The sequence below is a fragment of the Stegostoma tigrinum genome, chromosome 1, assembly GCF_030684315.1.
Source record: "Stegostoma tigrinum isolate sSteTig4 chromosome 1, sSteTig4.hap1, whole genome shotgun sequence".
Lineage (NCBI taxonomy): Eukaryota > Metazoa > Chordata > Chondrichthyes > Orectolobiformes > Stegostomatidae > Stegostoma > Stegostoma tigrinum.
The window spans coordinates 74,818,062-74,843,455 of NC_081354.1; the positions used below are offsets into that span (position 1 = coordinate 74,818,062).

At 42.3% G+C, this 25,394-nt stretch overlaps 1 protein-coding gene across 12 annotated transcripts in view; it reads left to right on the forward strand.

The window, feature by feature from the left end:
• Positions 1 to 25,394, forward strand: part of arhgap24 (Rho GTPase activating protein 24) — a 451,915-nt gene that overhangs the window by 359,388 nt on the left and 67,133 nt on the right. For all 12 annotated transcript variants that reach the window (XM_059646319.1, XM_048546224.2, XM_059646296.1 and 9 more), the window contains one exon: positions 13,970 to 14,092. In XM_059646319.1, the coding sequence (XP_059502302.1) occupies positions 13,987 to 14,092 (106 nt within the window). In that variant the 5' untranslated portion in view covers positions 13,970 to 13,986. The remainder of the gene's footprint in view (positions 1 to 13,969; positions 14,093 to 25,394) is intronic.

Here is a 25,394-nt window from a genome sequence, read left to right on the forward strand (position 1 = left end):
GTAGTGGCATTTCTGGGAAATCCTAGCTGTCAATCACATGTCATTACTGCTGAGCCGACCTTGCATGCAAGACAGAAATAATGTCTGTGTAGGAAATTAATTTGATACTTTAGGGCAGAGATAGGGAGAACAGAATCTATCTCACCTTTTCAATTCTGTATTGAATTCATTATGAAGCACAATGAGGTTTGTCAGATAACAGACCAAGAGATCACTGTACATGAGCAATGTATCATTTTCAACATGATTTAATGCATCATATGGGACACTAGATAATGGATTATTGATAGTACTGTAGTCAATGAAATAAATCTTGGTAACATCAATTAATCAGGATATAGTAAAATGTGCTGATGGGAAGCAAAGGCAAGTTGACATTTCAAGTTGAATCCTTCACTAGTTCTGAAGTCACAACAAAACCATTGATTTACAAACTTTCTTGTTTCTAATATTGTGTCCCATCCCCCACCTGTAATCACCATCATACGTATGTAGGCAACAAAACAAGAGAATAGAGAGGGGGATACTGCGAGTAAATGTGTAAATTTGGTGTTACCTAAAGAGCAGTACAATTTGGAGATTCCCAACTATTTGCAAGCAGTAGGTAGCCTACAGCAGCAGCTTGCCTGTACTTTCCCACTCTGTGCGATTAGTGAGAGACAACTTTTACCAGCAGCAAGAACTTGAATTTCTGACCTTGTTGTGCCAAGGCCCCACTATACAGAGCTTCTGGACATCAAGGCATAATTTAGTAACCAGTGATCAGCAAGTGATCGATTGTGACACAGTTTAAATTAGACTTTCTGTCTGCTATTGTTGTTATTTGTTGTTGCCAATTTCTACCTTTTCCCTCCTGCTGTGATCTTTTGCTATGATACAGTCCTATAGGTACTAGGCATCCTCCAACATGTTGTCCTAATGTGTAATCATCATCTGTTTGTTTATGGAAGGTATCAGGAAGAAAACCTAACCCATATGTGGCATTCACACTGACACGAGTTACTGAAGATTGATCATGAGTGGGGAAATGACCAAATTTCCCACTCAATTGACTACACCAATTCCATTACACTGTTAGCGTGAATGGAACTTCACATGTTGTGATGTTGTGTAACTGTCTTAAAGTTACAGTGTCTGTTTGGCATGGAATTTGTGCCATAATACCCCAGGAACCATCTTTCAAAGAGCTGGCAAGGGACAGAAGAAGCTGATGGGAAAGCCACATAGGATATAGTTGTCGACTTTACTGAGCCATACTTTTGGAGATTTTTCAACAATCACACAGCCCCTCACAGGATGAATTATGCTGGAACTGCTTTACAAAAGTACCATTCATTCCAAATCAAGCTGACAGTGCTTCATAACAGGGCAGGCAACTCATGCCATTTCAGAGTACACATATAGAAGTCATTTCTCAACAAAACTAAATCAATACTGTACTTTGACAGATGAGATGAGACTAAGAGTCAAGGCGACAGAAGATGCTAATTTAAAAGAAAAGCTTTTCTCTCCTTCCATAATAACTGAAGCTTGATGCTGCTGGAAGGTTATGACGCACTAAGCCAGCTGTCTATTACTTCTCCCAGACCTTACGTGTTTGACTTGGCAGTAATTCTGTGAGCAGTAATTGGTGAATTTATGATGTAAATCCCACTAGCTGTGCAGTGTGTTGGCTTGGTAGAGGCATGCAGGAATGAAGTGTCAATACAGACAACATTTTTTGCAGGCTGCTGACAGCTGTGCCAGCAGGCTTCCGTCAATCTGTGGCATAAGTTATCATTAAGGTCAACAGTTTAAACGTTTAGGAGCCAAACTAAAGGTGCCTGTACTTGGCGTCCTTCTTCTATTTAAAGGTAGCCCTGACTTCTGTTTATAGGAATCACTAATGTCAGTGAAAGGACTGCAGAGGTTCATGTAAAAGCCAGAGTTACATTTGTTCAGACATTTTCTCTCCCTGAATAACCAGTGTACAAGTTGAAATAATATACATGCCATACCTGTGCAACATAGTGCATTCCTAGCTGACGTAATTGGCAAAAAAAAGTTACTGAATGTAAAACATCATGGAAAACTGTACATTTATTTTAAAAGTTTATCCCCTTTCAGGATTGCCTGAGTTTCTGACTCAAGCTTAAAGTCCTAAGCCGCACATTCTTCAATGGCTCTTGTGTCTCACCCATTGCACTCCTGAAACTCAGCTCTGTTTTCCTCTCTTTCTCTCTCTGCTTCTCTCCCCTTTCCTGGAGAAACATGATGCTTACGCTCTTGTGACTGAACATTAACAGGCTTTATTGACATAACTGGGCGGCACGGTGGCTCAGTCATTAGCACTGCAGCCTCACAGCTCCAGGGACCCAGGTTCGATTCCACCCTCGGGCGACTGTCTGTGTGGAGTTTGCACATTCTCTTTGTGTCTGCGTGGGTTTCCTCCGGGTGCTCCGGTGTTCTCCCACAGTCCAAAGATGTGCAGGCCAGGTAGATTGGCCATGCTAAATTGCCCGTAGTGTTCATGGGTGTGTGGGTTATAGGTGAATGGGTTTGGGTGGGATGCTTCAAGGGGCGGAGAGGACTTCTTGGGCCGAATGGCCTGTTTCCACACTGTAAGGAATCTAATCTAATCATAACTGTTTCTATAGTAGGAGAAGACCTGCTGTTGGTCTTCTAACAGGCTGAGTTTGTAGTTGTGTGTGATCTGACATGAGTATTGTAGTTGTAATAATTAAGCCATTCAGATGTATTATGACACACATCAGTAAAATTTGAACTCAGATCCCCTAGCCCAGAGGTAAGTACACAACCACTGTGCCACAAAAGCCCCCACTATCAGTCTTGTACAGCTGCTTTCCCCCATACTCTGCAGCTAATCTTAGATTATAGCTTTAATTAACCCTTTACTCTACATATCCCACTCACCCCTGTTCTTTTAATGTACCTTATTAACATTTAACCACAAACATTCAACTCCTTACTCCCCCACCCACTAAATAGTCACTTTGACGTGAGACATTAATGTTCAGCAGCATTCTCATCCCTCTCGAATGTGTGGGATACATCTGCTCTCTTACTGTTTTCTGGGAGGAGGAGTGCAGTGGAGTGGAACAGTAGCTTCTCTGCAGGCAAGGACATGTCTAGAGTCTGTCACAAAGCAGATATTTGAAAAAATAAGCCTCTGGCCCAGAATATATTTGATGTTCCGTTTAAAGCAATGCTCTGCAGCCTGGGTGGCCTTTTGGTATATTGGCCCCTGAATGGCTAATGCTTTTTGCAGAAAAAAATCTTGTCATGCAAGTGATATCCATTTTTAACATGGACTTATCACTCCATGATAGTCTTCTGCAGAAGTCAAAACTGAAGAAGAATAATATCAGACTCAAAATGTTAATTCTGTTTCTTGCTCCACAGATGCGCTGGACTTGCTGTGTTCCTCCAACACTTTCTATCTCTAATTGAAGATTTAGTTGGACCTAAATTTCTGGCATCTTCATATACAAATTATTGGCCAGAGTATGGCATAGATTATAGATCATAGAATCACTGTAGTGTGGAAACAGGTCCTTCGGCCCAACAAGTCCACACCGACCCTCAAAGCATCCCACCCAGATCCCATCTCCCTACAACCCACCTAACCTGCAAACCCCTGAACACTACGGGCAATTTAGCATGGCCAATCCACCTAGCCTGCGCATCTTTGGACTGTGAGAGGAAACCAGAGCACCTGGAGGAAACCCACGCAGAAATGGGGAGAATGTGCAAACTCTACACAGACAATCGCCAAAGGATGGAATCGAACTTGAATCCTTGGTGTTGTGAGGCACTACTGAGCGACCATGCTGCCCCTATGTGCTAGGATTGGTTGATAATCTGCCTGACATGCCAACAATTATATTTCTGAATGTGTGTGAGAAGAGGAGGCAGTGTGCTCTTAATGCCACTGCACTAGTAGTCCAGTAGTTGAAACTATTGCTTGACAGGCACATGTTCAAATCTCAACATGGCAGTGATTCGCTAATGTCCCTTATGGGAGGGAAATCTGTTGTCTAACCTGGTCTGGTATGTGGTACATGTGACTCCAGAACCATAGCAATGTGATTGTCTCCTAACTGCCCTCTCAATGGTCTAAAAAGCCACTTAGTTCAATTAGGGATGGATATCTAATGATGGCATTGCTGATGAAACCACATCTCATGGGAAGCGTCTGACTGGCATCCACCCTGTCATGCCTTGTAAAAATTTGGCAAGTTTCAATGAGATCACTCCTCATTCTTCAAGACTCTAGGGAATACAGTCACAGTTTTATCTCATCTTGAGTTGTCTAATAGCAATGCTTCAGACTTGATTTTTGTAACATAAATTCTTTGAACAAATTTTAATTAACAGGTTTGTGATTATGTAAACAGCACTTTAGAATTGTTTAAAACAATGTTCTTCATGGTAGAACATACACATTACAGTGACAAAAGCCACTAACATTCATCAATAATGCTGCTGGTCAGAAAGGAAACTACAATGTGAGAGAGATGTGATAGATGTGGCATTGAATCATTTTCCCTTGTGAACACATCTGCTGAAGACATCAAGAGAGTGCCACAAGACTGTAATGGTTTTCCAAAAATAGCAGTGTTCACAATTAAATCAATAAATAGGAAGACAAGGAGAGAGCAATGTTTATTCATCTTGGCAAGCTCAAAACTTCCTCAGAGCAGGAATCATTTGCCCCCTAAAAAACAATAGTACTTGATAAGTACTTCCAGGTCAGCCACTATGCATATAGAGAAAAGTCAGGTTTAATGTCATAATGTCATAGAATCTTGCAGCATGGTTGGAGATCATTGGGTATGTTGTGCCATTCCTTTGTAAAAACTGTCCAATATAGTCCTATAACCCTGCAAATTAATCCTCCTGAGATCCATGTTCGTTGTCTTAAGAAAATTCCAATGGAATTTCCTTCCTTTCAATGTTTAACACTGTATAATAAATTATGCAGCAAAAGCCTTTCAGAGACTTAGGAGGTTTTATTGTAAATTTACCATTTAGCACAAACACCATTTTCTGCCTTTCTCTTCTGGACAGATTCCCTATCCAATGGCCAACACTTCTTTGAGGAAGGTGCCAGCTTTGTTTGTAACTTTTAGAAACACACCACCATTTAACAGTTGTACAATGAATCAAATTACAAATCCCAACCACAAGGGGAAGTGTAATGGTAACTGAAGTGGTTAAGTGCAGAAGGAGGCCATTCAGCCCATTGTATCTGCACAAGCTCTTCAAGTTTAATTCAGATAAATGCTGCATTTTGGAAAGGCAAATCAGGGCAGGACTTATACACTTAATGTTAAGGTCCTGGGGATTGTTGCTGAACAAAGAGACCTTGGAGTGGAGGTTCATAGTTGCTTGAAAGTGGAGGCGCAGGTAGATAGGATAGTGAAAAAGGCATTTGGTTTGCTTACCTTTACTAGTCAGTGTACTGAGTATAGAAGTTGCGAGGTCTGATTCGGCTATACAGGACATTGGTTAGTCCACTTTTGGAATAACGCATTCAATTTTCATCTCCCTGCTATAGGATGGATGTTGTGAAAGTTGAAAGGGTTCAGAAAAGATTTACAAGGATGAGTTGGAGGGTTTGAGCTATAGGGAGAGGCTGAATAGACTGGGGCTATTTTCCCTGGAGTGAGAGAGGCTGAGAAGTGACTTTATAGAGGTTTATGAAATCATGAGGGACATGGATAGGGTAAATAGACAAGGTCTTTTCCCCAGGCGAAGGGAGTCCAAAACTAGAGGGCATACATTTAAGGTGAGAGGGCAAATATTTAAAAGGGACCTAAGGGGAATATTTTTTCACGCAGAGGGTAGTGTGGTAATGGAAAAAGCTACCAGGCAGAGTAGTGAAGGTTGGTGCAATTAAAACATTTAAAAGGCAATTGGATATGAATAGGAAGGGTTTCGAGGGATATGAGCCAAATGTTGGTGAATGGGACTAGATTGAATTAGGATATCTGGTTGGCATGGACGAGTTGAACTGAAGGGTCTGTTTCCATGCTGTACAACTCTATGATTCTATGACACCTGAGCATGGTGTAGCTGCAAAAGTGGGGAGTTACAAACCCCTCCACAATCAGCTATGTTAGACCTGTTGACTACTTCATCCAAACGCAGGAGGAAATCTTCCAGTCTGTTCATCCCCCTCTGCACTGGGTGTCCAGGATCAGGAGAGTAGGACTAAAGTGCGAATGAAATGATGACAAAATGTTCTTTAAATAATAAACAGGGAATAAAACTGCCCACAACCACTATACAGACAGTCGACAGCACTGCAGAAACAAATACAAGCCAGCTCTTTCTATAAATTTAGAAACTCAAGTCAACCAATGATCCAGTTACGAATGAATAAACAAGAACCACAGCCCACCAGAGCTAGTGTTCCAATAACACAAATCCAAATGTGACAGGGGATGGAAACTTTAGCCAGGAACAGGAGTATTTGAGGATCAGCCTGGAAATGAAACTATTTGAGGCAGTCCTTCCCTAGGGGACACTATTGGTACCAGAAGTTCACTTAAGTGATTGGAATGAGACTTGAAGCCTAATTTCAGACCAGTTTGGGCCAATAGCAATCTCTCAACCATTGTTTTTGATCCTAAATAAGCTCTGTCTTGGTGCTTGGTTACTGTGCTTAATATATTGCTTACATGATGTTAGTAATGCCCATCGGCCTTTTAAAGATCTGAGGTCATAATTGCTGCTCCCCCTGTTTTCCAAAAGTGAACAGGTTTAATTTTGCAAGTGTCTTCTCATGACTTAGTGCTGTTTGTTTCACAATTGATATTATCAAGCTAATTAGTCAACACACGTCTCAATAGCCTTGATCCTTGTTTCTGCAGCAATTTTATTATTGACAAAACTGAATAGAATCTGTAATTCTATTTATTTATCTTTTTCACAAAAGATGTAAAAGTGTAAACGCTCCATACGAGGTTAGGTCATTCAGGGCTGCGACCATTTCAGGGAAAAGTCCAAAGTAGGTTTCAGTTATATCGAAGCGAATGAAAATTACCCAGTTTATGCACTGAGAATGTTTGTAGTAAGACACAATGCTGTTGTTTCATTTTCCAGCAGCATGTGGTAGGTTTCATTAAAAATGTCAAACTTGACCGAAATGTGTCAAATGAGGAAACAGGTTTTGATATTCATGAGAAAAACCATCTTGAATCTACACTAAAGTTGGATTTTCCCATCCCAAATCCCATGGAACAGAGGTGCCTTGACAAACTAAAGGGCCACAGAGGAGTGTGACCAGAAATTTGCCTGTTCCCTTCTCTCATAATTTTGCACAATGCAGAAAGGGGCAAAGGTGGCGAATCATACCCATCTAGCTCATTGAGGATCCAATCAAAGGCCAAACTTCAAACAGAATTTTGGAGGTGTTGGCTGGGAATCTTGAGCACTCAGCAGTCTGGTGCAAACAACAGAGGCAGATAAGTGGAGTAAGCAGACAGCAACAGTCTTTCACAACTTGAATTATTTGAACTAGCTGAAAGGTCTCCCTACAAGCACTGAAAGGCTACAGGTGGTTAGCAAGGGAGGATAAATTTTGAAGGCTACCCTCTGAGGCACTGTTTCCTCAACCCTGTGTATATACCATGTACCAAGTCCTGAAGGCATCATAATGACAGCCATTTGGTGATAAGAGCTATTACTGAGTGACATACTGCTTGGTTGATGCCCAGTGCTGAAATGCCAGGATTTCTCATATGATCATGGTATTGTGTGTGCTTCATAACATGGGGAGTAATCCTTAAATGATCCTTGAAGAAGCAGAGAGAGTGGAAGGTTGATGTAGAAAGAGGGAAAGCAGGATTGGAGATACCTTCTGTTTCACAAGCTGGTCTGGGTGGCCAGGCATCAACTGTCACAGAGCAGTCCGTCCAGAAATACATTATCATGACCGATAATGTTAAGGACTCCCAGGGCATCTCCCTCCCGCCCCATACCACCGTGCTGCCACATCTGCTGGGCCTATCCTGTTGGTGGGACAAGACATATCCAGGGCTGGTGATGGCGGTGTTTGGGATATTGCCTGTGAGGTTTGATTCAGTGAGAATGACTGTGTCAGGCTGTTGCTTGACTAGCCTGTGAGCCAGCTCTCCCAATTTTGACACTAGCCCTCAGATGTTGGGAGGGAGACTTCACAGGGTCGACTGGGCTGTTTCTGCCATTGACTTCTTGGTGTTGGGTCAACATCAGGTGGTCTGTCTCGTGTGGCCCTGGGATGTTAGCCTTGTCATTGTTCCTGCTGCAAGGACCCCTGCAGCTACTTTCACTGCTGCCACCTCGACAGTTACGATAGCCTCAGACAGCAAGGATAATATCTCCGTGCTGGGTGCAGAGCATTTTTTTTTCCTGTATGAACAAGGTTGAAAGGGAAATTTCAATCCTGCAGGAGCAATTCCTCCAAGTGGATCAATGCCATTTTCTCCAGACATGTTATGTTGGCACCTTTTTCTAAAGTGAACTTCTTCTCTGAGTGAACATCTCAAGCGCATCCTCCTCTAAAAGCATCTGAGCTGCTGGGCACTTTGAACACTGTGTGGCCAAGACCGTAGGATATTATTGGAGGTCAGACTCACCTTTCTGCATTACAACAGTCCATCGAACTGCTTACATCAGCAGAGCGCAGTCTGGCACTGCTGTCTCATTGATCTGTGCTGTTTGCAATTGCCGGGTACAATTTTCGGCCCTCCAGGGTAAACGGTGTCCTTTCTACGGCTAACTTCATTGAGACAAACCTCTGGAGGTCTTGGGGCTGCCGTGCCTTCCTTGACTTGGCTGCCTGCTGAATTTCTGTGATATTCTTGCATTATGCTGCAGCAAAGAGAGGATTCAGTCAGTGCATTTGCTTCATGATAATTATAGCATCAACTAAGCACGAGCACTTAAATGTGCGGGGCTGCTGAGTTCTCACTTCCCTTTTGGATGATGGGGGATAAATAAATAATAAAAAATAATTCTCCTCAATTCTGTCCTAAAAGGGTGGCACCTAATTTCTTGACACACTCACTAGAGGAAACATCCTTTCTACATCCACCTTGTCAAGACCATTAAGGATCTTATAAACTTCAGTCAACTCACCCTCACTCTTCGAATCCCCAGTGGAAACATGCCCAGCTTGTCTAACACATTCTCATTAGACAGCTCACTCATTCCAAGTATCAAATTAACAAAGGTCCCATGAACCATAAATGACAAATTTACTTTCTTCCTTAAATTAGGAGACCAATATGCAAACAGTATTTGAGATGTGGCCTCACCAACGCTCTATACAGATGAAGCTAATATCTTTATTTTCGTGGAATGCAATTCTGAGAATCAAGTGATGTTCAAAGTAGAGGCCTTTGTTTTTCATTTTAACCATTTTGAAAAAATATTGCCAGAACTCATGTTGGAGGTTTATTTTCTATGTCTTCAGTCAGGCTGTCAGAGAAGCAATCGCCTGAGATAAAACTGTTCAGGCTCTGTGGAGATAAAGTTCACATCAAACAGCAAGAATTTTAACCACCTTGTAGAATGCATTCAGAAACCTTTCTTTGTTTTGGAAGGGTGAAGGTACTGTTTTGAACAAGTGTTGAAAGAAATGATCAGATAACCTGACTATCAGTCTAATCAAGCCTTTTTTTTCTGCTTTTGCAACAGTGTCTAGACTGGAATGTTACTGTTGAAATTCTGCCTGATTAAGGTACATCCTTCTACATTTCTATCACAAACAACTGGACATGGATACACACACGCAGCCACACACACACACACACACACACACACACACACACACACACACACACACACACACACTGAAACCGGTTATTGGCACTTCCACAGTGACAACACATGCCTTCTCAATGATATCCTGCTCATTCAAGAGGCCTCTCGGAGCAGTTTACTGGACAGTTAACAGCAAGTGGCACTGGAGCTGATAAGGAAACGGAAGCATAGGCAAAGAGAGGGATCTTCTTGAGGTTTTGAGACAGAGAAAGAACATAGAGCATAGAAAAGTACGGCTCAGTACAGGCCCTTCGGCCCACGATGTTGTGCCGTGGATTAATCCTAAATCAAAAATAAAATAACCTAACCTACATTCCCCTCAATTCACTGCTGTCCATGTGCATGTCCAACAGTTGCTTAAATGTCACTAATGACTCCGTTTCCACAACTACCACTGGCAAAATATTCCATTCGCTCACAACTCTCTGGGTGAAGAACCTCCCTCTGACGTCTCCTCTATACCTTCCTCCTAACACCTTAAAACTATGACCCCTCGTGGCAGTCAATCCTGCCCTGGGGAAAAGTCTCTGGCTATCGACTCTATCCATGTCTCTCGTTACCTTGTACACCTCGATCAGGTCACCTCTCTTCCTTCTTCTCTCCAGAGAGAAAAGTCTGAGCTCAGTCAACCTCTCCTCGTAAGACAAGCCTTCCAGTCCAGACAGCATCTTGGTAAACCTCCTTTACACCCTCTCCAAAGCCTCCACATCTTTCCTATAATAGGGCGACCAGAACTGGACACAATATTTCAAGTGTGATGTCACCAGGGTTTTGTAGAGCTGCAGCATCACTTCGCGGCTCTTAAACTCGATCCCCCTGTTAATGAAAGCCAAAACACCATATGCTTTCTTAACAACCTTATCCACCTGGGTGGCAACTTTGAGAGAGCTACGCACCTGAATACCAAGATCCCGCTGTTCCTCCACACTGCCGAGAATCCTGCCTTTCATCCTATATTCAGCATTTAAGTTCGACCTTCCAAAATGCATCACTTCGCATTTATCCAGGTTGAACTCCATCTGCCATTTCTCAGACCAGGTTGATAAGAGGAGATACAAAGGATTGGAGTTTCAGGATGGGGATCAGTTGTGGATGTTAGCATAGCTGCTAATGGTAGTGTAGATAAAATAGGCAGCAAAGAATATTGTGGTTGCAAACAAAGACAGAAGTTTCTGGAAAAGCTCGGCAGGTCTGGCAGCATCTGTGAAGAGAAATCAGTTAATGTTTGGGTTCTGTGGTCCTTCCTCAGAACTGGTGGTTACTAGGAAATTTTTTTTATGCAGAAGACAGGGTGATGGGGTCGGGGGGAAGGCAAGAAGGGGGTAAGGAGTAACTAATAGATTAAGAGAGAACCTAAAGAGAGAGAAGAACAGTTGATCAGTCAAAGGAGGGGATAACGATCAGCCAGGGAGAATGAATAGCTACTAATGCGGACTGTTAGTGGCTAACAATGGGTTCTGTGTAATAGCAGGCCATTTGAGAAAAGGCCTGGTGTACAGGTGTTGGGCTAGGCACATGGGAGAGCTCGAGCCCTAAAGTTGTTGAACTCAATATTAAATCCAGAAGGCTGTAGGGTCCCCAAGCAGAAAATGAAGTGCTGTCCTTCTAGCTTGTGCTGACCTTCGCTGGAGCACAGCAGCAAGCCTGAGACAGAGATGTTGGCCAGGGAACAGGGTAGTGTGTCAACGTGGCAGGCAACTGGAAGGCCAGGGTCATTTTTGCAGAATATTGTGGTGTTGGAGAAGAGGGTCGGGTGAAGAGAAAGGGTGAAGGAGATTGTGGAATTGTGAGAGATGATGTCATAAATGAAATTTAAGACAAATACAGAAATCTGAAAATTAATTTTGTGGAGCAGACCATAAGGATAATTGAATCTGGGGGTAGGAGAGGTGTGATGGTATATAAACAGAATCAAAGTGCAGGCTGCAGATCTCCAATTTGTAGTTTATTTGTATTTATTTAAGTAACTTATTTGCCTAGTCAACCTGTTCAGATATGTTATTACACATCTCTAGAGCAGGTGGGACTTAAACCAGGGCCTCCCAGTGCAGAGGTAGGGACAGTCAAGTGTGCCAGAATTTATGGTGAATTGAAGAGACTGAGGTGGAAAGCTGACAAGGTTGGAAATGGCCAATGCTTTGCACCATCTTAGATAAAGCATCTAGTAGTTTTTTGCAAAAAAGCACCTAAACAGTTGGATCTCACTTAATGCATTTTCCTCAACTGTAGTCGTAATTGTGAGCGATGCAAATGTTGCAAAGACCACAATGTTTTATTTCATTTGTGTTTGGACTATCGTCTAAAAAAGGAATATACTGCTTTTAAAAAGGAGACTATTCAAAGGGGTAGCTACAGTTTTAAAAATCATGTTTCCTGGATCAGCAGTGAGGTGTACACTGTGCAATGTTGCTTTTTCCCAGAACCAAGAGAGTGAAAACAGACAGTTGGAGCTGATGTGCTCTGAACTAGGAGACAATCACTTGATAACAAAGTATTGGGATCGGCTCCTGAACAGGTGACCATAGCTTGTGTAAAGCCAATACAGCAGAAATGTCTCGCCTGCAAAGAGAAACTTCTATCTGTCTCTCTCTTGTCCCAGAAAGTCTCCAGTAGCAGCTAGCTGGCTTCCACTCAGCTTTCTCTGCAAATCCTCTGTTGAAGGACAATTAAAACACCTTCACATATGTTGAAAGGATGAATTGTCAAACAGCATATGTGAGCATTTGCGCGCAAAACAATCTTGTATTAAGAGCAGGTAACTAAATGGAGTTAGAAGCTCTGAAAAGAAAGCAATTAATTAACTCCTTTGGTCCTGCCTGTTGTTATCGAACTGTGTTTCTTTAATTTCTTTTTCTTTTTCCACCCTTGATGTACATGCCTTATTTACCGTTCAGTGCCTGTCTGTTTGAGAAAGGTGGAAATTAAAAGGGGTGGAGTTTAAGCTACAGTTTTATAAATTAGCCATTCATGTTTCTTTTCTGTTATTTGCTTGAAACAATCTTTGGAAATAAATAGCTAGTTTCTTATTTAGTACTAAACATTTGGCAAGCATTTCTTTAGCCAGTCAGGTAAACTGGGGACTTTGGATAGTTTCAGAAATAGTAGGAACTGCAGATGCTGGAGAATCTGAGATAACAAGGTGTAAAACTGGATGAACACAGCAGGCCAAGGAGCATCAGAGGAGCAGGAAGGCTGACGTTTTCAGAAAGGTCTAGGCCCGAAATGTCAGCCTTCCTGCTCCTCTGATACCGCTTGGCCTGCTGTATTCATCCAGCTCTACACCTTGTTATCTCTACTTGGATAGTTTGGCTATTTTCTGTCCCATTCCTGACGACCCAGGAATAGTTGAGTTTGGGTATTGGCATATTATCCCAGTGGGTCACAACAATGTTCCAATACAAACGAATATTAGAAAAATAGGCAACTGCTTCTGGTTGCTTTCCATGAGCCCTGTGCAAAGGACAATCCAATATGAAGAGGATTGAACTGAACTCATGCTGGCCCTTACTGTCAGACGTTGAATTGGTTAACAATGAAATGCAGGGCCGGGGCTCCTGTGGTGCAGTGGCAGTGTCCCTACCTCTGATCCGCAAGGCCTGAGTTCAAACCCCACTTACCTCAGCGGTGTGTCATTAACGTATCCAAACATGTTGATGAAAAATATATGAAAACCAAGGCTAGGATGATGGCAGAGATCACAAAGACATTGTGAACAAGAGTTGATGGCCTTTATCCACCAACTGCTCCCTGACTAATGTGCCATGACAATCTGTCAAGTAATTCACTATCTAGGCTTACCATTGGAAGTCTCATCATTTGGGTAGCTAAGGCTTTGGGTACCATACCCCAGCAAGCAGGAAAAGAGAGCAAGAAGAGAAATACTGGCCAAATTGGACACCCCTTTTCACTTGGACATAGATGTATTAATATGGTTCTCAGCCATTGACAGGGCGTCACGGTGATAAAGCATGTTAGAGAGATTCTGTCACCTGTCCTCCATGTGTTTTTGAACACAACAGCATTCACAGCCCTAATTTCTTTGGAGAACCAGCAAATAAGCTGTTTGTTTGTAGCAGGGTTCTGATAAAAGATTTACTCACCCTGAATCATTCAAATGGTTTCCCTGTGGATGTCACTGCTGTGTTGTGTCTTTCAGGTGGAGATCGTGATCGGATGACCGCTAATCATGAAACCTATCTCCTCATGGCCAGTGCACAGAATGATATGGAAGACTGGGTGAAGACCATTCGCAGAGTGATTTGGGCTCCTTTCGGTGGAGGTAAACTTGGCGTTTTCAGCTGCTCGGCTGTAAATACTTTAGGGCAAAGTCTTTTGGCCTTGTGTTCCCAGATTTACTAACAGCTAAATGGAAAGTGAAAAATTATTGGGAGCCACCAGACCTGGGGGCTCCATTTACATCAACTTCACAGCCCTATGAAACATCGTAGTATATTGAGTTATACTGTTGTGATGATGCTTATGAATTCTGCAGTAGAGCTTTCCTACTTGATTCTGCTGTCGATCTGCAACTCACCTCAATAGAAAATGGAGCTTGTTCAAGGATGTAGAACCTAAGCAGTACCTTAAAGGAGGAAAGTGAAGCAAATAAGGGGAGTAGAGAAAAGACAGTATGCCAGAGTTTAGTGCCTAAGCAACCTAACCTAATCCATATAGCGGAACAATTAAAATCAAGGATGCTCAAGGTGATAGAATCAGAGGAAAAGATTTTTCATACGGTCATGGTGCTAGGGAGTATTAGAGATAAGACCATAAGACATAGGAGTGGAAGTAAGGCCTTTCGGCCCATCAAGTCCACTCCGCCATTTATGGAGGGGTGGAGGGGAAAAAATATGGATGAACATTTTAAAATCAAGATATTGCTTAACTCAGAGCCAGTGTGGTTCAGTGAGTACAGCAATGATGTGGGACTGGAACTTGCTAAAAATTAACATGGGCAGTAGATAGTAGAATTACATCAAATAATGGGGTTGAATGTGGGAGACCAGCCATGAGCGCATTAGAATAGTCAAGCTTAGAATAAGCAACGGCCTGAATAGCTTCAGGTGAATTTGAGCAATGCTATGAAGGTGTAAATAGGTGATCTTGCAATTGTACAATTACTTGTTAATAACATACACAAACATGCCAGGAGGGAAACTGGATGGAGTGTAGAAGTTCAAGGGAGCACGAATTTGGCTCTCAGGGACAAGATGAGCTCAGAGAAGGTATGATAGGAGAGAACTGAGGGAAAGATGCAAGTTCAAGACTGGGAGAGGCCAGATTCTGAGGAATTTTGTCCTGTTAGACTGAAAGAAGAGGGTGTGAGAGTGACTGCCAATTGGATAATCTCCATTTTAATCACAAAGAGGTCTATGAATTCCTCACAGTCACTTTTGGGTGAAGGTGGCTGAGCCAGGGAACTAAGATTTGCAAAGACAGATTGAAGTTGAGTAAGAAACAGCGAGATACCTTGCCTTTGAATCCTGAAACAATGAGTAACTTTAATTTCCAACCATCGAATCTGATAATGCTTAACCAGGGCTGATGGTGATTGGTTAAACAGTTTTCTCCCATTCTCCTACAAGTTTGTTCCTTACACTGAAGGATGGACATTTGAGTGCTGTAGTTGGGTACAGGTTGGGATGGTGAAAGTGTATAATGATTTTATTTGAAATTAGACCATTAAAGTTGGAATGAATAGATAACACAGTGTGCAGCTGGAGGAGCACAGAATGCTGATTAGTCTGCTATGGTCTTTCAGCTCCACACTGTGTTTTCTCTGACTCCAGCATTGGCAACTCATATTATCTCTAAATTGGAAGGAATGATATTATTGACCAAAAATGTAACTGTTTAATGAATCACAGACCTGGTGCACAGGTACATCAGGTAGAAGGAAGGCTAATAGAATTTTAACATTTCTTGCTAAAGTAACAGAATATAAAAATAGGGAAGTGTTGCTGCAACTTTACAAATCATTGGTGAGACTACATCTATACTATCTGGTATAATTTTGTTCCCCTTAATTGAGGAGGGATGTAGTTGTATTGGGGGTAGTTCAGAGAAGATTCACTAGATTGATCCCAGAGATGAGAGGTTTACCTTATGAGGAGATGTTGAGCAGTTTAGGCCTATTCTCTCTGGAGTTTGGAAGAACGAGACAAGATCTAATTGAGGTATATAAGATCCTGAAGGGGATTGACAAATGAGACACAGTGGATGTTTCCTCATGTGTGGCAATCTAGAATGAGAGATCACAATTTTAGGATGAGTGATAGCAAATTTAAAACAGAGATACAGAGAAATTACTTCTTTCAAAGGGTAATCAATCTGTAGAATTCAAAATCCCAGAATGTGGTAGATATTGGGACGCTGGTTAAATTTAAGGACGAGATAGGCAGATTTTAATTAGTGATGAGCTGAAGGGTTATGGAAAGCGAGCAGGAAAGTAGAGTTGAGGCCAAAATGAGGTTAACCCTGATGGTATGGAATAGTGAAACAGGATTGATGGGCTGAATTGCCAGCTCCTGCCCCTTGTTTTTATGTTGTTATATTCATTGAATCAAAAAATCCCTACAGTGTGGAAACAGGCCCTTCGAATCAAGTCCACACTGACCCTTGGAGCTTCACACCCAGACTCATCCCCCTATAACCCACTTACACTACACATCCCTGAACACTACAGGCAATTTAGCATGGCCAATCCACCTAGCCTGCACATTTTTGGACTGTGGGAGGAAACCGGAGCACCTGGAGGGAACACAGACACGGGGACAATGTGCAAACTCCAAACGGACAGTCGCCCGGGGGTGGAATTAAACCCAGGTCCCCGGCGCTGTGAGGCAGCAGTGCTAAGCACTGAGCCACCATGCCGCCCATGTTCTAAATGTTCTGGCAAATGAAAGGTCAAAGGCCAGATAGTTGAGATTTTGAAAGAAGGGCTATAACTGACATTGATTTGACTAGAACCCTGCTACGCATATATTAACATGAAACTAATTTTATCTGTCCATCACTCCTATGCCTGCTGACCTACAATAGTTTTCAGCGTGGTGTGTAAAACTTTCATTCTTGCGTTGTTATCACTTAGTCCATCTCTATTTCTGGAACTTCCTCCAAACCTATAATCTTTTGAGTTATCTGCAGTCCTTTAAGTCTGGACACTTGAGCATATCCTATTTTAATTGCTTTAGTAATGACAGTTGTACTTCCAGCTGCCGAGGCCCCAAGATCTGGAATGTTCTTCATAAACATCTCTGTTTTATGGAGCCTCCCTTTCCTCCAGCGGTGACTCCCTAAACTAAACCTCTTTTCAACATGTTTTGTTGACTGTCCCAATATCACTGATTGTGGCTCAGTGTTAAAAGTTATCCAGTTCTTGAAAGCATCTTTGGACATTTTTACTCAGTTACAAGTGCTATCTATATGCAAATTATTGTCATTAAGATGGCTCACAACAGTAGAGAAAGTGGGGTTGAGGTTCAGCTTCAAAGGGAGTGTAAAATGGGCAACAGTGCATTGATTTATCAATAGAGTAACTAATAGCCTGGTTTGCATTACATCCAGAAATGGAGGCAACCATTAGATATCCCATTAATCCTGCCCCCACTGTTCCGTGTACTTGAGACATAGCTGTAGTTTTTATGTCGATTTATTTTACAGCAGGAAGTAAAGTGACATTCATAAAGTAGCTTCCACTATTTTGTATTTACATGGGAAGTCTTCTGTTGGCTTTGGAGTCAAGCTGTTATAAACTGCTACATGTTCTCCTGCCTGGTTCCTTGTACAAATGGGCTCCAAGCAAAAATGTACTAATTACCTGGCTCTGATAATTCCAGCTTTTGTTACTGTAAAAAAAAGGACCCATGGTTTCCTTATTCCGAAGAGTAAGTATTCTTTAAGTGTTGGTTATTTGATTAATGGCTTGCTTCGTTTCTGAAAAAAGCCCGCAAAGTTGAATGGGGTTTGACAATTTGAGGCTATAATCAAAGCTGACCTTCCAGTGCTGCATTGTAGGGGTCCACTCTTTCAGAGAGAGATTAAATAGAAGCCTTATCTACCTGCACAGATGGCCAGCAGAGAGACCAAAGTCCAAACTAAAATGAGGCAGAAAGAATTGCAGCCAATATTCCACCTTCAATTGCCTCCAGCAAAAAAGAAGCAAAAAAGACTTGCAACCTCAAACACCTTGCAGCCAGTTAAGTACCCGGGAAATATAGTTGCTGAGTTACTGTAGGTAATACAGCAGGCCATTTGCTTACAAACAGCAATGGTAGAATGATCAAGTGAACTGTTTTTAGTGAAAGCGTAATACTGCTGATGCTGGAAATCTGAAATAAAGACAGTGTGCTGGAGAAACTCAACAGGTCTGCAGAGAGAGAGAAAATGTTATCATTTTGAGTGCCATCTGACTGGTTTTCATCTGTGAGTAAAACATTAGCTCAGAGAGCCAGGAGATCTCCCTGTTTGTCTCTGAATAATGCCGCAACATTTTCTATGTCTAACGAGATAGGCGGGACCTCAGTTTAACATTTCATCTGAAACAAACCGACACCGATAATGCACTACAATAACCAAGTGTGAAGCTGGATGAACACAGCAGGCCAAGCAGCATCTCAGGAGCACAAAAGCTGACATTTCGTGCTAGACCCTTCATCAGAGAGGGGGATGGGGAGAGGGTTCTGGAATAAATAGGGAGAGAGGGGGAGGCGGACCAAAGATGGATAGCGGAGAAGGTAGGTGGAGAGGAGAGTGTAGGTGGAGAGGTGGGCAGGGGATAGGTCAGTCCAGGGAGGACAGACAGGTCAAGGAGGTGGGATGAGGTTAGTAGGTAGGAGATGGAAGTGTGGCTTGGGGTGGGAGGAAGGGATGGGTGAGAGGAAGAACAGGTTAGGGAGGCGGAAACAAGCTGGGCTGGTGGAGGCGGTGACTGCAGCAGCGGTCGCGTTCGCGATCTCTTATCACTGATAATACACTGTTTCCTGCAGCACTGTACAGAAATGACAGCCTGGGTTATGATATAAAAATTAAATAGAACTTGCCGAAGATAAAATGTGTCTTTTGGTTGTGGTGAACTTTGAAATAGACTTTTGAGTTAGGGATGGATTCTACTCCGGGTGAAGCCTCCCCATACCCATGTAGAAATATCAGTACAGCTACAATCCTGGCATCTAGTTGGCAGTGTGACAGTTTTCCCTGTACACAGAACCCAGGACAAATAGAACCTGGCCAATTACTGCCCCACTCGTGCACTGTTGATCATCAGGAAAGTGATGGAAAGAACGTCAGTAAGGCTATAAAAGTGGCATGTGCTCATCAATAAGTTAATCGGTGGTGCTCAATTTGGGTTCCACCAGCATGATTCAGTTTCTGATTTCATTATTATCTTGGATTTAACATGGACTAACGAGCTGAACTCCAGAGGTGAGGTGAGAGTGACTGTCCTTGACTGCAATGCATTTGACCAATGTAGGTGTCTCTTGGGGTAGGATCCTAGGCTTGACCATCATCAACAGAGTTCTAAAGGAGAATCATATCCTTCAAAAGGGCCACCTTGTCAATGGTAACTAGGGATTGACAATAAATGCTAGCCCAGCTAGCAACACCCACATCCCATGCATGAATAAAAAACAAATTACGAGTGACTTGAACATTTTATCTTGTGGGTCCATTTTCACTTTGCAGCTGATGTTCCTTGGAAAGTTTCTGGTTCAGATTTTCACCGTGACGACCTTCAGACCAAAGGCCCTGATTCGCAGTCCGTACATCTGTTACATAAGTGGAGGAGAAATCCAAGCTTCACAAGCTCTTGCAAAACAAAAAAGCATCCACCACACACTTCTCATGTCTGGCCCAGTGATGGGTGAAACGCCTGACTTGGGGTTCCAACGCTGTGGTCAAAGTTTCATGTTCAAGGGGAAAAATAAACAGCTCCTCTCCTCCTCATATCCCTCACTTGACCCTAAAAAGTCCTCTTTAATAACTTCTGGGAGCTGGTGTCAAAATTAGGAGAGCCGTCTCACATAACAGTCAAGCTATAGCCTGATGTAGCCATACTCACGGAACCATACATTACAGACAGTGTCCCAGATACCACTATCACCATCCTTGGATATGTCCTGCCCCACTGGCAGGACAGACCCAATAGAGGTGGTGGGACAGTGGTATACAGTCAGAAGGGAGTTACCCTGGGAGTCCTCAACATTGGCAGCGGACCCCATAAAGTCTCACGTCTTCAGGTTACCTATAGCCAAGGAAACCTCCTACCATGCTCTGTCCTCCCTCGGCTGATGAATCAGTAGTCCTCCACTTGAGCAACACTTGGAGAAAGCACTGAGGATGATAAGGGTGCAAAATGTCCTCTGGTTTAGGAGATTTCAAAAAGTGGTTCGACAACGGTACTACTCATCAAGCTTGTCGGATCCTTACAGACATAGCTGCTAGACTGGGTCTGCAGCAGTGGTGATTGAACCAACAAGAGGGAAAAACATACTGCCAGCTGCAATTGCGTCTGTCCATGACTGCATTGGTAAGAATGACCCTTACTCAGTCCTTGTGGAGACAAAGACCTGCTTTCACATTGAGAATGCCCTCTGTCATATTGAGTGGCACTATCACCATGCTAAATTGACAAAGTTTGAACAGATCTAGCAACTCAAGAGTGGGCATCAATGAGGCGCTGTGGGCCATTGACAGCAGCAGTATTGTACTCCAGTACGATCTGTAACTTCATGGCCCGGCATATCCCCCACTCAATCATTACCATCAAGCCAGGGGATCAACCCTGGTTCAGTGGAGTTTGCAGGAGGGCATGCCAGGAGCAGTACTATGCATACTTGAAAATAACGTGTCAGCCCAGTGAAGCCACCAAACAGAACTACTTGCATGCCAAACAGCACAAGCAGCAAATGATAGAAAGAATTAAGCGATCCCACAGTGGATCATATCTAAGCTCTGAGGCCCTGCTGTATCCAGTCAAGAATGGCGATGAACAAATAAATCATACACTAGTAAAAGAGGCTCCACAAATATCCCCACCCTCAATCATGGAAGAGTCCAGCACATAAGTGCAAAATATAAGGCTGAAGCATCTGCAGAGTGGATGATCCATCTTGGCCTCCTCCAGCGGTCCCCAGCATTACAGGTGCCAGTCTTCAGCTGATTCGATTCACTCTGTGTGATATCAAGACTCAGTTGGAGGCACTGGGTAATGCAAAGGCAGTGGGCCCTCGCAACATACAAGTAATAGCACAAATAGAACAGACTTAGTCTAATCTCCATTGTCCATGCTCCCAAATCCCATTTCATTGGAGGTGGCTGGTCATTTAAATTGTCAGCTGGCTCTGGGAGCCATGAATAAATGAACTGCACACTGCCTCCAATTCGACCCTGCCTAATTGAGAAAGTCTGGGCTCAGAGTCAGAATGCAGGTTACCCAATTTCTTATGGCCAGTGGAGATGTTGTGCCGAATGCAACGACCACATTTTTTGCATTTGTTGATCACGATTGATTAGTTTTTGTGTATATGTAATGGATTTTTTGTTTTGGTTTTGTTTGTTTTTTTAAAGTGCCTGATGCATATCCAGAGATGCTAAATTATCTCAAGGATAGGCCCCATTATGTAATGCTAAATCAACTGTTGTGACAACATCTCTGGATGTAATGGCCTCAGAATATTGCAGCATGGCATAGATTTGAATATAGAATGAATACAAGTATTTAGAGCAATCTTTAGAAGAAAACTTTAGGGGAGAAACCGCTTGATTCCTCACGATACATTCTAAATATAATTGTGTCCTTTTTTTTGTCTTGTGTATTTTGGAGTTTTTGATGGCAGGGGTCATGTGTAATGATTAATTTCTATGTCTTTAATCAGTTCCATTTCTCTCAGGTTGCTGATAGCAAAAGAAATCTTCATCTTTTGACTTAGGAGTTAACCACCAATAAAGCTACTGCAGACATAACAGCCCTTTTTACTTCTCCAGCTCCCATTCCAAACAGGATAAAGCAACAATTAAGAAATGCACTCAGAGATAGCAGGAACTGCCGATGCTGGAGTCTGAGATAACAAGGTGTGGAACTGGATGAACACAGAGGGCAGGCAGCATCAGAGGAGCAGGGCTTTTGGGTTTAGACCCTTCCTAGAAGGTCCTGCTGTGTTCATCCAGCTCCACGTTAAGAAATGTAGCCTAGGATAACAGACTGAACAAGCCGCCTTAGAGACAGAAAAACTGCAGATGCTGGAATCCAAGGCAGACAAACATGAGGCTGGAAGAACAGAAAGCCAGGCCCCCCCCCTGGAGGAAAGGAGCAATCAACATTTTGGCTATAGCCCTTCAGGACTCAGGTCCTGAAGAAGATTTCTACCTGAAACATTGACTGTTCCTTTTCTCCAGAAGAACAAGTTGCCTGCCTGACTCATGCCCCATCGCCAACTCCTGAGAGAGCTGGGGATTTGCCTGTTATTTTTTACCTGGGGAGCTGAGCAAGCAAACCATGTTGGCAGGGACATATGTAGACTAGCTCCAAGTGAGATTCCACAATGTCCTGAGCAAACAAACACTGATCTCTCAAGGGTTACACTACTATGGGATGAGAAAACAACCTAGCATGAACGCAAAAGTTCAGGTTATTTTTGTATGTCATTCCAGTGAACTGCCCTTTCAGGTTTCATGAGTTGAGCTCATTTTGGATTATTGTAACTCATAGTCAGGAACTTCTTATTTCTGTTCCTATTACTACCATCATAAGCCAATTGAAATACAGTCAAAGCAAAGTTTGGGACTACAAGAGTACAGACTGCATTGAAGATCATGGATATACTGGGCACATTTATAACCCAGAAATGTGGAACATCAGGGTGTATGCATTGACTTAGAAACTTCAAGCACGTTTTCTAAAACATGTGGTTGACTTATTCAATAAATATAAGTCATGAACCACCGATGTTGATGCCAGGGAAGTCAGTTCTGTTCATCAGTCACCATGCCTTCTATGTTTAGTATTTTAAATTCCGACATAACTTCTTGGAAAGCAGTGTTGCCTGTTTGGCCCCATCTGCTGAGTATAAAGTTAAACGTATACCTTTGAGCTGAAAAAAATAAAGTCAACTTCTAATGCAAGCTTATCCCTGAACATGCATTTATTAGCAGAAAAGATGGGGAGTTGACTTGTACACTGAGTGTGGGCCTGTACATGAGTTTTCAGACAAAAAGTAGGGTTAACTGATTTGCTGTAAATTAGAATGTCATGTCTGCTTGCCACACCAACGTTTTTGAACTTTTGACTTTTCTTCCACGCACGACAGTTTATAGTAGATACTTGCAGTTCCAAGATTAATGGATTTTTGTTGAGTGAAATCTTAAACTAAGAAAATAAGACAAAGATGGCTGTAAGAAGTTATGTTGGAAATCAGCCAAGATTTCATTGAATGATTGCATGGCAAGACAAATGCATGGTTTCCCAACTTCATCTGGAAGATATAAATATATAAATACCTACACATTGCAGCGGTCGTGAGTTTTTTTTATTTTGCAGGGACCATAGCAGCTACCTGTTTGAGATATACCATCTAGCCTTTAAATTCAAGATTTTCTTTCATACTAGACTGTTCTAGAGCAGTTCTGTGACTAAAGTGTTATCTGCTGCAAGTAATTTGAGAGCTGAGAAAATTGAGAAAATACTGAGACATTGACTGGCATTTAGCATTCCAGCCATGGTCTCTGGTGGCACAAAAGTTTGTGTTTAACTAAACCGCCCATCTTGGATTGCTCTACTCATTTCAACAAGTCCTTGAAGCAAGCTCCTTCCCACTGCGTTGCATGCAAAACAAACAGGAAACTTCCATTATATCCCACTGCAGGAAACCCAGAAATATGCATTACCTGACTTGACAGTTCTCTTGACCACTGACAGGAATAGAATCCAACCTTGAGCCCACTGACTCATTGTAGACCTCCTCTTCCCCAGGTTTAAATAAAATGGTTGCGGGTGTTTCTGGCAAGGCCAACACTTGTGGCCCTTGAGATGAACTGCTGCAATGTATGCAGTGAAAGTATTTGAACAGAGGTTTCCAGAATTTAGCCCCACTGACAATAAGTAATGATGATATATATCAAAGTGTGTGTGTGTGTGTGTGTGTGTGTGTGTAAAATTTTGGTCCAGCTAGAAAACGTTTTATTTATTAAACAATTTTTTTTGTATAATGGCATTAATTTACAGATTATATGAATGTAGCTTACATTATAACATTACATATATGTTGAAAACACAGTAGCCTCAGGTCTGTCTAGCACAAGTTCCTTCTTTATCTGATGAAATCCGCATGATGTCATTTACAAGGGTAGTTCTTGCTTCACTCTATCAAGTATCTTAACATTTTTATTCACTTATACATGAGTTTTTTCTGCCTCAATCATTGTATTTCTACTCAATTTGATTTTTATGTTTATATTTACACCAACTGATCTCCCTTAATGTGTTTACTTCAGACTTAAAACCATGGTAGTTAGTGTGTATGATCCGATTAACTTGGACTGTCTTCCTGACAAACAGCTCTGTAGCCCTTTCTTGAACTGGAGGCCCTTTGAATTCTTATATTTATTTCATGGAGGACTTCTGATGATGTATGTCCATTGTTTATAGCTGTCAGTGTGATCCCTGGTATTGCAGGTGTTTTTTGTTTGGCATCTTTTGGATCTTTGCAAATTGTTTTTCTCCTCTTATTGCTGTCTTTGTAGAATTTTAATGAGTCCAGAATAAACAAATCAGATTTTTTCTTTTGTTGTTAACCTTTTCCACCTTTTGCATATGGTTGAGATCAACGCACACCCCACAGAATAGCATTGAGACTTTTTGGTTCAGAAGTACATCAGTGTTTCGGGATTTGATGTCACCTGTGTGTAGATAGATGCTACAAGCAGTTCTAATAATATGTACACTGTCTCTGGACGTGGTGTAGTTGAACTACTGTTGGCTCTGATTTTGCTCCTGTGCCTTGAAATACATTATTTGCCCATTGTCATATACATCTGCATACGAGAATGTTTGGTCTGGGTCGCAGATTGCATTCGGAAAACTTGAGTTTATCTCCTTTTGGAGAAGGTTCTACCTTATTTACCTCTTTGTATGGGTAGCTTTTTGGTGTTTTGCTTTTCTTTGGCTGTTTCCTACTGTGGCAAATTTTCTTAGTGACGAACTTTGTAAGAAATTGGTCTAAAAGCTAGGAACCATTTAAGTCTGTAAGGTTACTTTGGGCGGCACGGTGGCTCAGTGGTTAGCACTACTGCCTCATAACACCAGAGACCCGGGTTTGTTTCCAGCATCGGGCGACTGTCTGTGTGGAGTTTGCACATTCTCCCTCCATCTGCATGGGTTTCCTCCGGGTGCTCTGGTTTCCTCCCACAGTCCAAAGATGTACAGGTTAGGTGGATTGGCCGTGCTAAATTGCCTGTAGTATTCTGGGATGTGTAGATTGGGTGGGTTATATGAGGATGGGGTTGGGTGGGATGCTCTGAGGTTTGGTGTGGACTTGTTGGGCCGAAGAGCCTGTTTCCCCACTGTAGGGATTCTATGTCTCACT